Source organism: Coregonus clupeaformis, chromosome 36 (genome assembly GCF_020615455.1).
Source record: "Coregonus clupeaformis isolate EN_2021a chromosome 36, ASM2061545v1, whole genome shotgun sequence".
NCBI lineage: Eukaryota > Metazoa > Chordata > Actinopteri > Salmoniformes > Salmonidae > Coregonus > Coregonus clupeaformis.
The window spans coordinates 20,881,035-20,897,047 of NC_059227.1; the positions used below are offsets into that span (position 1 = coordinate 20,881,035).

The 16,013-nt window shown below is 44.3% G+C and overlaps 1 protein-coding gene across 3 annotated transcripts in view; it reads left to right on the forward strand.

Annotated features, from left to right (window-relative positions):
* The window catches only part of LOC121552364 (wiskott-Aldrich syndrome protein family member 1), a 160,734-nt gene extending 145,745 nt beyond the window's left edge, over positions 1-14,989 (forward strand). The window contains exons 7-12 of one of the 3 annotated variants that reach the window (XM_045211303.1): positions 5,118-5,198; positions 8,735-8,791; positions 10,444-10,616; positions 10,730-10,906; positions 12,316-12,866; positions 13,127-14,989. In XM_045211303.1, coding sequence (XP_045067238.1) covers positions 5,118-5,198; positions 8,735-8,791; positions 10,444-10,616; positions 10,730-10,906; positions 12,316-12,866; positions 13,127-13,287 — 1,200 coding nt within the window. In that variant the 3' untranslated portion in view covers positions 13,288-14,989. The remainder of the gene's footprint in view (positions 1-5,117; positions 5,199-8,734; positions 8,792-10,443; positions 10,617-10,729; positions 10,907-12,315; positions 12,867-13,126) is intronic. The other 2 variants (XM_045211304.1, XM_041865245.1) reach the window with 2 other exon arrangements.
* The last annotated feature ends 1,024 nt before the right edge of the window (positions 14,990-16,013 follow it).

Below are 16,013 nucleotides of genomic sequence, written 5' to 3' on the forward strand. Positions count from 1 at the left end.
CGGAGTTCAAGTAACAGACACATCTCAACATCAACTGTTCAGAGGAGACTGCGTGATTCAGGCCTTCATGGTCGAATTGCTGCAAAGAAACCACTACTAAAGTACACCAATAAGATGAAGAGACTTGCTTGGACCAAGAAACACGAGCAATGGACATTAGACTGGTGAAAATCTGTCCTTTGGTCTGATGAGTCCAAATTTGAGATTTTTGGTTCCAACCGCCGTGTCTTTGTGAGACGCAGAGTAGGCGAACGGATGATCTCCATATGTGTGGTTCCCACCGTGAAGCATGGAGGAGGAGGTGTAATAGTGTCACCAGCAAAGCACCCACACACCGTCTGTGATTTATTTAGAATTCAAGGCACACTTAACCAGCATGGCTACCACAGCATTCTGCAGCGATACACCATCCCATCTGGTTTGCGCTTAGTGGGACTATCATTTGTTTTTCAACAGGACAATGACCCAAAACACACCTCCAGGCTGTGTAAGGACTATTTGACCAAGGAGAGTGATGGAGTGCTGCATCAGATGACCTGGCCTTCACAATCACCTGACCTCAACCCAATTGAGATGGTTTGGGATGAGTTGGACTGCAGAGTGAAGGAAAAGCAGCCAACAAGTGCTCAGCATATGTGGGAACTCCTTCAAGACTTTTGGAAAAGCATTCCTCATGAAGCTGGTTGAGAGAATGCCAAGAGTGTGCAAAGCTGTCATCAAGGCAAAGGGTGGCTACTTTGAAGAATAAAAAAATAAAAATATATTTTGATTTGATTAACACTTTTTTGGTTACTACATGATTCCATATGTGTTATTTCATAGTTTTGATGTCTTCACTATTATTCTACAATGTAGAAAATAGTACAAATAAAGAAAAACCCTTGAATGAGTAGGTGTGTCCAAACTTTTGACTGGTACTGTATGTGGCGAAGGAGACAGTGAAATGAATGAGAACACTGTAGTCTGTGGTCAGCGATTCATACAAACACACACACACAAACACAGAAACACACTGGTCAATATGGGTCAGTGGGGTGGAGAAAGATGGGGTGAGCATAAATCACTGAGATACAGAGTGACTTCAGTATATCGACCCAATAGCATACTCTACACACTCACACACACACACACGGATCCATTAACTATGTATCTCTGTAATAGTTGAGCATTAGGGAGGGAAGGATACAGAGTGGTTCTCTGTTGTCTAGTTATTTACTCTAATTAATGTTTGGATCTGCCCTCTCTCTGCCCTCGCACCTCATGAGGGAGCCTTTGTTTGTCCTTAGAGACACTCAAACTGTACACACACACATATGCATACACCCACATACCGTACACACAATTGCTCTCATGAGGGAGAACACTGTGTATACTCAGTGAGATTTACAGACACTCATAGTGAACACACACACACACACAATCATGAGGGAGTGTTTGTGTGTCCTCCGAGATCTCCTCCTTCCCTCTCCCCCCACAGTCCCTAAATTACAGAGCAGTCAGCTCCTGTGCAGATGGAGGGGTCTCCCGCGGCTAGCCACAGGGGCTCCCTACGATGCTACTCAGCACCAGCTTGTCTCTCCACGCTTGATAGGTGGGCTATAGCCCTCTCTTCACCATAACCATCCAATCAGAGCCCAACGTGGTTAGATTTTCGAGCACAACCAACCAATGAGGAGGGAGCTTCCAGAGGGAACCCTGCTAGAGAGGTTTGGGGATATAAAAATTGAGGTTTGGGTTTTTGTGGTGGTGATGAATGGTTCAGTCACAAGACACAGTCAGGGAACAGGGGACAGTAACAGTCACACCACAGTGTGTTTAGAGAAGGACTGGGAATACAGAAATTGTATACAGAAATATTTCACAGAACAATATATAGCTAGAACAGTATTTAATAGGACTTTTTTGGTGTAGACAGAGTATTGAGTTGGGATGGTGGGGAGTTGAGGCCAGATCCCAGTCTCATAAAAGACCTAACTCAGTGGGGTTATAAAGCCCTATTAATTTCCCCTGCACCACAATACACTGGCAGCCATTATAGTACAGAGTGCAGACCACGTACAAAGAGCTAGGATGGCAGCCCACTGAGCCCAGGGAGGGAGGATTACTGGACTTTACACACAGTTCTGGTTTGGGTTCAGACACATCATGAGATACAGCCATTCAACTACAGGATAGTGAGTTAAGAAGAAGAGAGAGAGAGAGAGAGAGAGAGAGAGAGCGAGAGAGAGAGAGAGAGAGAGAGAGAGAGAGAGAGAGAGAGAGAGAGAGAGAGAGAGAGAGAGAGAGAGAGAGAGAGAGAGAGAGAGAGAGAGAGAGAGAGAGAGAGCCTTGCTATTGAGAAAGGCCGCCATAGGCAGACCTGGCTCTCAAGAGAAGACAGGCTATGTGCACACTGCCCACAAAATGAGGTGGAAACTGAGCTGCACTTCCTAACCTCCTGCCAAATGTATGACCATATTAGAGACACATATTTCCCTCAGATTACAGCGATCCACAAAGAATTTGAAAACAAACCCAATTTTGATAGACTCCCTTATCTACTGGGTGAAAAACCACAGTGTGCCATCACAGCTGCAAGATTTGTGACCTGTTGCCACAAGAAAAGGGCAACCAGTGAAGAACAAACACCATTGTAAATACAACCCATATTTATGTTGATTTATTTTCCCATTTGTACTTTAACTATTTGCACATTGTTACAACACAGTATATATACATAATATGACATTTGAAATGTCTTTATTCTTTTGAAACTTCTGAGTGTAATGTTTACTGTTAATATTTATTGTTTATTTCACTTTTGTTTACTATCTACTTCACTTGCTTTGGCAATGTTAACACACGTTTCCCATGCCAATAAAGCCCTTAAATTGAAATTGAATTGAATTGAGAGAGAGAGAGAGAGAGAGAGAGAGAGAGAGAGAGAGAGAGAGAGAGAGAGAGAGAGAGAGAGAGAGAGAGAGAGAGAGAGAGAGAGAGAGAGAGAGAGAGACTCAATACTTTGTAGGGACACCTTTTGCAGCAATTACAGCTGCAAGTCTCTTGGGGTATGTCTCTATAAGCTTGTTACATCTAGCCACTGGGATTTTTGCCCATTCTTCAAGGCAAAACTGCTCCAGCTCCTTCAAGTTGGATGGGTTCCGCTGGTGTACAGCAATCTTTAAGTCATACCAGAGATTCTCAATTGGATTGAGGTCTGGGCTTTAACTAGGCAATTCCAATACATTTAAATGTTTCCCCTTAAACCACTCGAGTGTTGCTTTAGCAGTATCCTTAGGGTCATTGTCCTGCTGGAAGGTGAACCTCCGTCCCAGTCTCAAATCTCTGGAAGACTGAAACAGGTTTCCCTCAAGAATTTCCCTGTATTTAGCGCCATCCATCATTCCTTCAATTCTGACCAGTTTTCCAGTCCCTGCCGATGAAAAACATCGGATGGTGTTCTCGGGGTGATGAGAGGTGTTGGGTTTGCGCCAGACATAGTGTTTTCCTTGATGGCCAAAAAGCTCAATTTTAGTCTCATCTGACCAGAGTACCTTCTTCCATATGTTTGGGGAGTCTTCCACATGCCTTTTGGCGAACACCAAACATGTTTGCTTATTTTTTTCTTGAAGCAATGGCTTTTTTCTGGCCACTCTTCCGTAAAGCCCCACTCTGTGGAGTGTACGGCTTAAAGTGGTCCTATGGACAGATACTCCAATCTCCGCTGTGGAGCTTTGCAGCTCCTTCAGGGTTATCTTTGGTCTCTTTGTTGCCTCTCTGATTAATGCCCTCCTTGCCTGGTCTGTGAGTTTTGGTGGGCGGCCCTCTCTTGGCAGGTTTGTTGTGGTGCCATATTCTTAGCATTTTTTTATAATGGATTTAATGGTGCTCCGTGGGATGTTCAAAGTTTCAGATTTTTTTTTTATAACCCAACCCTGATCTGTACTTCTCCACAACTTTGTCCCTGACCTGTTTGGAGAGCTCCTTGGTCTTCATGGTGCCGCTTGCTTGTTGGTGCCCCTTACTTAGTGGTGTTGCGGACTCTGGGGCCTTTCAGAACAGGTGTATATATACTGAGATCATGTGACAGATCATGTGACACTTAGATTGCACACAGGTGGACTTTATTTAACTAATTATGTGACTTCTGAAGGTAATTGGTTGCACCAGATCTTATTTACGGGCTTCATAGCAAAGGGGGTGAATACATATGCACGCACCACTTTTCTGTTATTTATATTTTAGAATTCTTTGAAATAAGTAATTTTTTTCATTTAACTTCACCAATTTGGACTATTTTGTGTATGTTCATTACATGAAATCCAAATAAAAATCCATTTCAATTACAGGTTGTAATGCAACAAAATAGGAAAAACTCCAAGGGGGATGAATACTTTTGCAAGGCACTGTAGATAGATAGATAGATAGATAGATAGGGTGTCGTCAGGTTGAGTGTGTGTCCATGACTCATTATAAGACTTACACTCGCTTGTTGAGCTCATTGAATAATGCAGCTACATCAGCTTAATATGCCTCTCAAGTAGAGGTGTGTGTGATAGAGATAGTGTACAAGCATCTCTAGAACATCTTTGAGGATATCAGGGAACTTTTTTCCATTACTGCCCTCAAACACAGTGTTACCGGTCAGGTTCCCCACCCCATGCTCCAACCCCCCAACCCCTCATTGGGGTTGCCATAGCAACCCTACATTGTATTGCCGTGCTGAGCTGGCCAGAGACTGAAAGCAGATGCAGTAAGATGGAGAGACAGACACACTGTCAATAAGCAGCGATGGCCACAGCTAATGCACACATCACTGCGTGTTACACTGTCTGGCAAACACATACAGATAGGCTACATGGGGATGTAATCTTGGACAAGGGGCTACGCTATAGCTATGTGTGTTGTTTCTGGAGCTACTAGGGCACAGGACAGTTATATTTGACATAGGGAAGTATATGTACCTGCTGTATATATTCTTATGAAGGATTACTGCCCCTTTCTAATACATCTAGACACCTGAAACCTCTCATGCCTTAGCTAGTATCCCTCTCTTCCCTACCTCCCACTCTTCCCTACCTCCCTCTCTCTTTCCCTTCGTCCTCTCCTCTGTCTCTGTTGTCTCTGACTCTGTGCAGATGGAATTGCCTTTTCATGTGTGGCCGGCAGGCCTTATCAGAGTCCCCTCTGAACCCCCTCCCCTCCTCGCCCCCCCAGAGGTAAGACTGCCCCGCCCCTCACCCCTCAGACCCCGTCCTGGGACCCTCAGGTTAGCCTGCTGCCCCTCTATCTACCCCTCTCCTTTTGCCTTTGCCGTTCCTCACGGCAGTGCATTAGATCCCCACTAATTCTGCTTCAAACCCCTGCTACTTACCAGGAAACCCTTGCTAATTACCTCCCTAACTACGAGGTGCACCTGAGATGATCACTGGCTGGCCGCTAGTTGGATTCTGCTTATATCACAGGGATTGTAACCTTTTGGGTTAACCTGCCGCCCTCGTCCCTCACCTGCACCCGGGACCACTGTGTGGTGCCCACTAACACAGACCCCTCCCTCCACTCTTTGGGTTTCTTTGGGTTTCCACTAACTGCCAGGATGGTTGTGATCTGATGTCAGAGCTTGGTCTTAATCACATATTTCTCACTGTACTTCACTACCTGTACTTTACAAGTAGGTATTTTCTACAATGTACTTAGTATACAGTCTCCATGCTAATGACCTAATGATGATTAGGTAACTGTACCAGGCTGTAAAGGGGACCATAGCTCCCCTCCTTCCCACGCCCAGGCTGGGTTAGGACCTCCACAGGGGAGTAGAGAGACCGCTGGGGGTGGCATTATGCTAAGCCTGTCACATTACACACACACACTCACACACACTGTATATACACACACACACACTCCTGTGCCACTGCCACATTCAGATGAAGGAGGACTGCATGAGTTAGTCATACAGGGCCCTGACATCAGCCACATTTATAACATCAGCATAATGGCCTCTGATTAATCGTGGCTAATCAATGTGCATTACTTTTAGGATTCATTATGTTTCCTTCTCTCTGCTGTGTGACTACTGACTACCCTGGGCACCACAGGGACAGGGTGGGGGCGGGGTCAACTACAATTAGCCAAACACAACGAGGCTGACACCGGCCCAATACATGTCTCGTCAAATCACAACCCGACGTTGTGTCACACGCCCACCTGATTGTCTGTCACACAAATGAGCATGTGTCACAGAAACAAACTACACTGAACAAAAATATGAACGCAACATGTATATTTTGTGCTCAAATTTGTTTCCATCCCTGTTAGTGAGCATTTCTCATTTGCCAAGATAATCCATCCACCTGACAGGTGTGGCATAACAAGAAGCTGATTAAACAACATGATCATTACACTGGGGGAAATTGTGTTGGGGACAATAAAATACCACTTTAAATGTGCAGTTTTGTCACACAACACATTGCCACAGATGTCTCAAGTTTTTAGGGAGTGTGCAATTGGCATGCTGACTGCAGGAATGTCCACCAGAGCTGTTGCCAGAGAATTTAATGTTAATTTCTCTACCATAAGCTGCCTCCAACGTCGTTTGAGAGAATTTGACAGTATGTCCAACTGGCCTCATAACCGCAGACCACGTGAAACCACGCCAGCCCAGGACATTCACATCCGGCTTCTTCACCTGCGGGGTCGTCTGAGGGGGGGTGCTGAGGAATATTTTTGTCTGTAATAAAGTCATTTTGTGGGGAAAAAATATATTCTGATTGGCAGGGCCTGGCTGCCAAGTGGGTGGGCCTATGCCCTCCAAGGCCCACCCATGGCTGCACATTTATATTTTTGTTCAGTATGACGACACAACATGAGTTCTCTGCATGAGTTAGATTAGAGTTAAACTGTACTTACTAACAGGAATGTTGATTGATCAACAATCGATCAAGCAATTTTTTGTGCGTGCGTGTGTTATTAATTCTACAGTACATACAGTGCATTGGGAAAGTGTTCAGACCCCTTGACTTTTTCCACATTTTGTTACTTTACAGCCTTATTCTAAAATGGATTAAATAGTTTTTTCCCCTCATCAATATACACACAAAATACCCCATAATGACAAAGCAAAAACAGGTTTTTAGAAATTTGTGCAAATCTATTAAAAATACAAAACTGAAATATCACATTTACATACATAAGTGTTCAGAGCCTTTACTCAGTACTTTGTTGAAACACCTTTGGCAGCGATTACAGCCTCGAGTCGTCTTGGGTATGATGCTACAAGCTTGGCACACCTATATTTGGGGAGTTTCTCCCATTCTTCTCTGCAGATCCTCTCAAGCTCTGTCAGGTTGGATGGGGATCGTCACTGCACAGCTATTTTCAAGTCTCTTCAGAGATGTTCGATCGCCGGCTAAACCCGGACGATGCTGGGCCAATTGTGCGCCGCCCTATAGGACCTCATGGCTTGGTTTTTGCTCTGTCATGCACTGTCAACTGTGGGACCTTATATAGACAGGTGTGTGCATTTCCAAATCATGTCCAATCAATTGAATTGACCACAAATGGACTCCAATCAAGTTGTAGAAACATCTCAAGGATGATCAATGGAAACAGGATGCACCTGAGCTCAATATCGAGTCTCATAGCAAAGGGTCTGAAAACGTATGTAAATAAGGTATTTCTGTTTTGTTTTTTTATGTGCAAACATTTCTAAAAACCTGTCTTTGCTTTGTCATTATGGGGTATTGTGTATAGATTGATGAGGAAAACAATTGATTTAATCAATTTTAGAATAAGACTAATGTAACAAAATGTGGAAAAAGTAAAGGGGTCTGAATACTTTCCGAATGCACTGTATGGTCACATACAGTCCAGTCCAGCGATGTGACCTCCACCTGCTATGTCTCACAACTCCAGATATTTTACTGCATATTCATCTAAACCATTGTCTCACAACAACTATTTGTTATATCTTAGTGCATCATAAGTGTCTCATTATGCTTGTGTGTAGGATGTTTAAGCAAGGTGTTACATTAAGATTATAAAAACAATAACATGTGCCTAATTAGCATAATGATTTGAGGCAGATGCTTTGTTTAACTAAAGTGTTTGGCCACATTGTTGAGATTTCTGCTGGATAGCAACAGAGTAGAAACACCAACTGTCTTTGTGTAGGATGTTGTTGGTGGTAAGCTAGCCAGGTGTTTCTATGAAGGATGACTCCCTCTTGTTATTTTGCTGCCTTGTGCTTCCTTCCTTCCATGGCGCTAACCATGTTGTGCTAATGCTAAACAACTTTGTCATGTGTTTGTTGTGTCAGGCTGCACTGTGTTGTGCATGGGGTGCTTGCTTTGTGCTTTTTGTGTGTTCAAATAGGCTATTTTCTTTTATGTTGAATTCTTGTTTTGTACTGTCTCTTCATTATCTTTGTATGGCTGAACAGCTCTGTTATCTTTGAGTTTGTTTGGTGCTGCGTGTGTGTGTGTGCGCTCCAGTCCACTCTGTCATTTGGTTTGTAAGTGGTGAATGTTAAATTGTATGTTTTGCGCTCTATCGCTGTGTCTGACTGCGCTGCCATGGAGTCCAGCTGTGTCATGTCATTTTGTGTTTAACAGAGTTTTGCTTCCTCATCTGTTTCAATGCTCTGCTGCTGCTGTCCTATTTTTGCTACGCTCAGCAGCCAGTGGTGTTGCGTTCTATTGCGCTGTGTGGTGTTAATTTGTGCGCCCCTGGTGCTTCTCTTGTCATTTTGTTCTTGTAGTTGCAGGACCCCCGCATGTATGATCAGGTCTATAGGTACTTAGACCTCCCTGGGCAGGTATGTGATCTCATTACAAACCGTGTGTCTTCCAGTATCAGTGTGTGACGTGTTGGCAGCTCTTAGTCCCTAGGACAACATTTAGACATGCTATAATGCATTATAAAGACCTAACATCACTTTCTCAGTGCTGTAGATATGGGAACTAGGGAATCTGTAGTGTGTTTGGGCAAAAATGCATAAATTACTAAAGTACAGTAACATTTAATTGACTATTATTTGGATCTTATCTTTTTTAACTTTGGTGTAAAATACACACAATGTTTTATGTGGTACTGTACATGTAAGAAACCCTGTAATGTAAATGTCAGCATTGTCTTGTTCTACCCATTCAGTCAGTCCTTTCTCACCTACTCTAAGTTCTGCCTTCAACTTCTTCTGTCTTGTGTGCCACCTTCTGTGTGTCCTGTTTATATACACTGCATTCGGAAAGTATTCAGACCCCTTTACTTTTACAGCATTACGTTACAGCATTATTCTAAAATGGATTTAATAGTTTTTTCCCCTCATCAATCTACACACTCAATATACACACAAACCCCATAATGACAAAGAAAAACAGGTTTTTAGACATTTTGGGGGGGGAAACTGAAAAAAAAAAATTCAGACCCTTTACTCAGTACTTTGTTGAAGCACCTTTGGCCACAGAGTTCAATCTTGGTTTCATCAGACAAGAGCATCTTGTTTCTCATGGGGGCTGTCATGTGCCTTTTACTGAGGAGTGGCTTCTGTCTGGCCACTGTACCATAAAGGCCTGATTGGTGGAGTGATGCAGATATGGTTGCTTTGTCATTATGGGGTATTGTGTGTAGATTTTTTTGTCCATTTAATCAATTTTAGAATAAGGCTGTAACGTAACAAAATATGCAAAAAGGGAAGTGGTCTGAATACTTTCCGAATGCACTGTATGTGTAGACTGAGCATCCTATTCCTATGTGAGTAGAATGAGCATCCTACTCTGTTTCTATGTAAATATACCATATTGCTTAGTCTCCAATGAAAATGAGAGGAGTCGCTATGACAACAGCAGCTGTGCAAACCCAAGAGCGGAAATTATATTTGCTTATGAGGCTTTACTGGAGTGTGTGTGTGTGTGTGTGCATGTGTGCTTGCCGCCTGGATGATGGATCTTTAGTTTTTAGTTATTGGCACAGAAATGTATGCATCTCTCCCTCACTCTCTCTATTCAAACCTCTCTCTCCCTCTCTCTCCCTCTCTCTCTCTCTCTATTCAATCCTCTCTCTCTCTCTCTCTCTCTCTCTCTCCCTCAATCTCTCTATTCAATCTCTTTTCTCTCTTTTTTCTCTCTCTCTCTCTCTCTCTCTCTCTCTCTCTCTCTCTCTCTCTCTCTCTCTCTCTCTCTCTCTCTCTCTCTCTCGCTCTCTCTCTCTCTTTCTCTCTAAATGTAAAATAAACAGATAGTTATTCCCCCTACTTGTGATCAAAGCAGACATGACTGGTTAAATGAGGTGTATAGGAAACTTCAATGAAGTTCTGTGTTTCTGTCTAATAGTTCTGTGCAGATTAAAACTCTAGTTTATCCCTCTCTTGCCTCTGTCCTCTCTTCCCTCTCTATCTTCCTCCCTCCCTCCCTCCCTCCCTCCCTCCCTCCCTCCCTCCCTCCCTCCCTCCCTCCCTCCCTCCTCCTCCAGGTAAGGGGAAATGACCGTACTCTGGAGACTGAGAAGGTACCGCGGGCGCCTCACGACCGGAAGAAGGAGTGGCAGAAACTGGCACTCGGGGCGGAGCTAGCTGAGGACGACTCTGAGGAAGCCTTAAAAGAAAGAGAGGCTAACGGCTCCGCCACCTACCACGACAGGTCTGGGTGAGTGTGTGTGTGCGCATCCTTGTATCTCTGTATATGGAGCACTGTGGAACGCTATTAAACCCCAACGCTACTCTATATGGAGCATTTGTGACCCCCTCTCTCTCTCTCAGAGCTCCAATGTACTTGGAAGGGATGGACGGGCCGTTCTCCCTAGCAGCGTTGCCCTACAGTCAAATGAACAAGCTGCTGAACCGTCCTGGGGACAGAATGTACACGCGACCCCACGACCCCCCACCACTGCCCCCCATGCACACTCTGGGAGACATCAAACCCCCCTCCATGATCAGGTGGGTAACACACACAGAGGCAGAGACACACATACCCACACACACGCACACAAAGGCACTCACACCCACACAACGGAGAACGCATTACCACATGGGAGTGTCTCCCCACCACCTCTTTGGCTCTCTGGCTTTGTGACTCTGAGGACGCTTTTCACTCCAAGTGCATACAAATCTCATATTTTTGTTTTCAGTTCTTTTCTCTACTCTGTTGCTCTGTTTTCTAGCCAATTGTGTTAACTCTAATGATGGGATGCGAGCGGCTGAAGGTGTGTTTCCATCCCCAGACTTTTGTGCTCCGTTGGAGCGTGGGCAGAAGAAAAGAGGGAAGGATGAACAGATGGATGGGTGGGCTGGGAGGGGAGGGGGGATAGTGGATCGAAGTTGAGGACAGAGGGAGCTGTGGAGGGGATCGATAAGGTGCTGAGGCTAGCGAGGGCCGAGGCAGACGTTTTCCCTGTAGAGCAAACACAGCCCTTACTGTTCCAATCTCTGGAGCGATCAGAGAAGAGGGGATAAGGACACTGGAGCAGAGGAGAAATGTGCCATTGATTCTCACTGTTGCTGTTTCTATCCAGTTTCTCTCTCTTTTGCTCTCTCTCCTCTCTCCCCCATCTCTCCTTTTGCTCTTTCCTCCCCATCTCTCATTTTGTTCTCTCTCCGGATTATTGTTGTGTTTCTATCTTTCTTTTGCCTTTTCTCTAGTTCTGTATAGACCATGCATGTCAGACTAATTTATCTAGATAGGTTTGATGCATGCAGTGTTTGGATGACTAGACATCAGTTATGTAATGCTTAGCATGACAAGTAAGTGTTAGTCAGGGACAGGAAGAGATTGGGAGAAATGGGGAGAGAGAGAGAACATGTCAGGAGAAATTACCTCAAAGAGCTTGAGAGAGAGAGAACCTGCAGTACACTCACCCTTTGTGTTGACCTTTGTTGTCAGCCCAGCCATATAGACTCTAGATCAGTGTTTCCCAACCCTGGTCTTTGAGTACCCCCAACAGTACACATTTTTATTGAATCCCTGGACAAGCACATCTGATTCAACTTGTCAACTAATCATCAAGTCCTCAATTAGTTAATTGAGGTGTGTTTATCAAGGGCTACAACGAACTGTGTACTGTTGGGGGTACTCGAGGACCAGGGTTGTGAAACACGGCTCTAGATGGCGTCGGACATAACACAGTACAGCTAATTAGCTTGTTGCACTGTGAGTGTACAACAACAGTTTAAGGCTAGATGTCTTTCTCCTTCTTGCTTCACTCTCCAACTCCCTGTTATCTCCGCTAGATTTCCTTCCATTTCTTGCTCTCTCTTGCCCCCCCCCCATTATAAGTTAGCTTCCGATTAACAGTATCTCTTTCTCTTTGTTTCTCTCTCTCTTTCTGTCTCTCTCGCTCTCTCCTCAGCTCCAGTTCAGGTTTTTCAGACAGCAGACCCCAGTCTCCAGCACAGATGCACGGCTTCAACTCCAACACCCCTCCCCCTCCGCCTCCCCCCTTGCCCCCGCCACCTCCCCCTTTGCCTTCCATGTCCAAGTCTGGCCCACGGGGCACCCCTCCTCCCCCTATCCCTCCTCTACCAGTCCAGCAGCAGCCCCCGGCCATCCCCCCTCCCCCCACCCCTCTCCAGATCGCCCCTGGCGTCCTACACCCTGCCCCTCCCCCCGTGGCCCCTCCCCTCCACCTCTCCTCCCCGGCCCGCCTCCAACAGGTCCTGGATAAGGGCCCGCGCCCTGGCCAATCAGATGGCACAGTGCTGCCCCCTCCCCCTCCTCCTCCTCTGCCTCTCCCAGGAGCACGGAGCTCCTCCCCCTGCCCGCCGGGCCCGCCCCCCGTGCCTTCGTTCCTGTCAGGTGCCGTGGGGTCCCCAGCCTCTCACTCCAGTGGGAAAAAACATTCTGCCAGCCTGCCGCCCATCAGCGACGCACGCAGCGTCTTATTGGAGGCCATCCGGAAAGGTGGGTGGGGCCTCAGTGTATAAGCCAGTAGATCTGGGTATTGTGGTAATATGGTAGCATCCGAAGCTCAATGTGTGTGGTCATTGGACAGTTTTATAACAGAAGAAAGCTGTTCCACTCTGTCTTATAGGTTGCCGTAATCAAAAGTAGTGTTCCTTTTAAAGGTAACTAGCTAGCCGTTTGTCTTGTCCTTGATGTTGAGGACAGAGAAAGAGTGTTGGACTTATGTGACCTCTCCCTCTCTACCTCCCTCCCCCCAGGTATCCAGCTCAGGAAGGTGGAGGAACAGAGGGAGCAGGAGGCGGCCAAACACGAACGTGTGGGGAACGACGTGGCCACCATCCTGTCCCGACGCATCGCCGTCGAGTACTCCGACTCGGAGGACGAGTCCGAGTTCGACGAGGGAGACTGGATGGAGTGAACGAGATGGAGGGAGAGGAGAACAGAAGGGGACAGAGGGCAAAACTGTCGCCCAACTATACTCCCCATCCTTACAACCACTATCCTCTGTCAGTCCTGTTTTGCTTCCCTTTCATACACTACTCTACACCTCTCTCTGCCTCTGCCCCTCTCTCTCTCGCTCACTCTCTCTCTCTCTCTCTGTCAATTACTGTTCTTCTATGTGTGTTTGGATGAAAAGCTCCATGTCAGTTGTTTGTTCCACGTGTTCTGGTCGGAAGAGATTTTTGTACTCATTTTTCAACACTACTGCACATCGTTCAGTTGCTCTCATGTTCTTTTCCTTCTTTATCCTCCAATTGTATGAAATCCTCCTCGTGTACAGTTGTTTCAAAAATGAAAAATAACCAAACTGTTTTTTTCTTTTCGATAACCTTTTAAAGAAAAACTATTGATGAAGAACCATTCATTTTTTATTTCCTGTTTGTTTCTCGCTGTTCAGTATTAATGTAACAAGGTGGCATGACACTACTGTCCTTAGTACTATCCTGCCTCCTGGTGGGCCAAAGTGGAGGTGAATGGATTCTGTATTTTGAGTTTCTTTTCTAACAGAAAAACACATGCCGTTTTTAAATGGGCCAGTTGTTACCAATATGAACTACTTGAAGGATGGTAGCCATCCTGAATATCAGTCGGCTGTGGTTATTTGCTGAGGAGATTTATTGGAGTCGTTCTTTGTTTTTATATTATCAGCATTTGACTTATCACCTTAGAACAAGGAAAATATTGTGATGATGAGATGTTATGTGATGGTTGTTGTATGATTAAAGAAGGATAATGGTGAGATATTAGAATAATCAGAACCACTTAACAGTAGTTTCCCACTGGGCACACACTGGTTTAATCAACGTTGTTTCCACGTCATTTCAATTAAATTACGTTGAACCAACGTGGAATAGACGTTGAATTGACGTCTTTGCCCAATGGGGTCTGACCAACAAGAACCACTTTACAGTAGTGTCTGGCCAATAAGAACCACTTTACAGAACCAATATCGAAGGCAGCTTATTTCCCAGGTTCCCCCTCTCTCTGTGTGTCAACTAACGAGAAGCCTTATCTCGTTTGACTCTAGAACACTAAATAAGGGCTCTGTTCAATCTGTATCACTGAAGCGTTACAGATTGTGCAATACACATTTTAAGGTAATTTCCAATTGCGCCGACAGGTGCTGCGTTTACTGTGAATGCAGTCTCCGCTAACTCGTGAATATTACCTTTCAATTTCAATCACTCTGTAACGCTGAACTTCAGCGATACAGATTGAAGAGAGCCTTAACAGTTACTATGAAGAATTTAAATAAAATAACGCCGTTGGTCTACCTGTGTTTCTGCTGCCAAGGGGGCGGGGCCATGGTGAGAAAGAAGGAGTCATCTGCCTTCACGGCTCCCTTTGAAGAAGATGTCTACCGTCCTTTTCTTTCTTTCTCTTTCTTTTCTTTCTTTCGTTCTTTCTTCTACTTGCCTTACTCTTTGTACAGACATATCGTTGAGTTGATTAATGTATTGTGCTGTTACTACTTTTTTGCCTGCGCTGGTATGAATTAGCTGTTTCTATGTTTGGGGAGTGGGAGAGTGGAAAATGAACCCTGTGTTAAAAAAAACTTATGTAACTGTTGACTGTAACAGTTTGCTTGAATTAATAAAAGTTAATGTTATGTTTCAGGAGTTGTTGTTATGTGTTTTATTAGTGTGACTTTTAACTATCAAGCTTTTATTAAACCTCAACCACTTTAATATTTTTTATTTATTTTATTTATTTTTTTTGACTTTGTTTTGTTTTGTTTTACCCCATATGTAACTCTGTGTTGTTGTTTTTATCGCACTGCTTTGCTTTATCTTGGCCAGGTCGCAGTTGTAAATGAGAACTTGTTCTCAACTGGTTTACCTGGTTAAATAAAGGTGAAATAAAAATAAAAAAAATAGGATTTCTTCAACATTCTAAAGCTCCCATTGTTAAAAAATCCCCTTTTTAGCTGTGACTTCCAAAAGTTTTTTCACTGTAAACGCAAATCAGCTAGATTTACCGCTTTCCCAACAAGTTAGACAAAATATTAGTGTATGGAATCTTAGTGTACTTCTCTGCTATTGGAAACAGAAAAAATATATATTCAACCAATCAAACGATACAGCTGTTTTAGTAACCGCATCAACTACATTTTCTCGACTTTTTTAAAACAAATGCTACTTTGACCACTTTCCGAACAAGTTAGACAAAAATTTAAAGCATATCAAATCTTAGTTTACTTCTCTGCTATTCAAATCTGAAATCGGAACAGAAATAACTTCTACCAATCAAGGTGTTTTAGCAATCGCATCAAATTCATTATATCATTTTTTTTTTATTTTTTTTTTACAAATAACATACATTTTGACCACTTTCCCAACAAGCTTATGAAACCGTATGAAAACTTGGTATAATAATCTGGTGTAAGGGATCGGGGGTTGGCTGGGTCTAGACAGAGTCTGACACTTCCCCGATCTACTGAGAGGGGGAGTCATCAGACTCGATCTGGTTCACCTGAGTTCTGAGCACACCTGTCAGTAATTAGTGTAGGATATAAGGTGTGCTCAGAAGTTCAGTCGGTGCGAGGTATTGTTCCATTGTGACTTGCTAAGCGTTTTGTTCCGAGAGAGAGAGAGTTTGTTGTTTTGATTACCAGTGTATCCGACCCGTGCCTCGTTGTTTGAC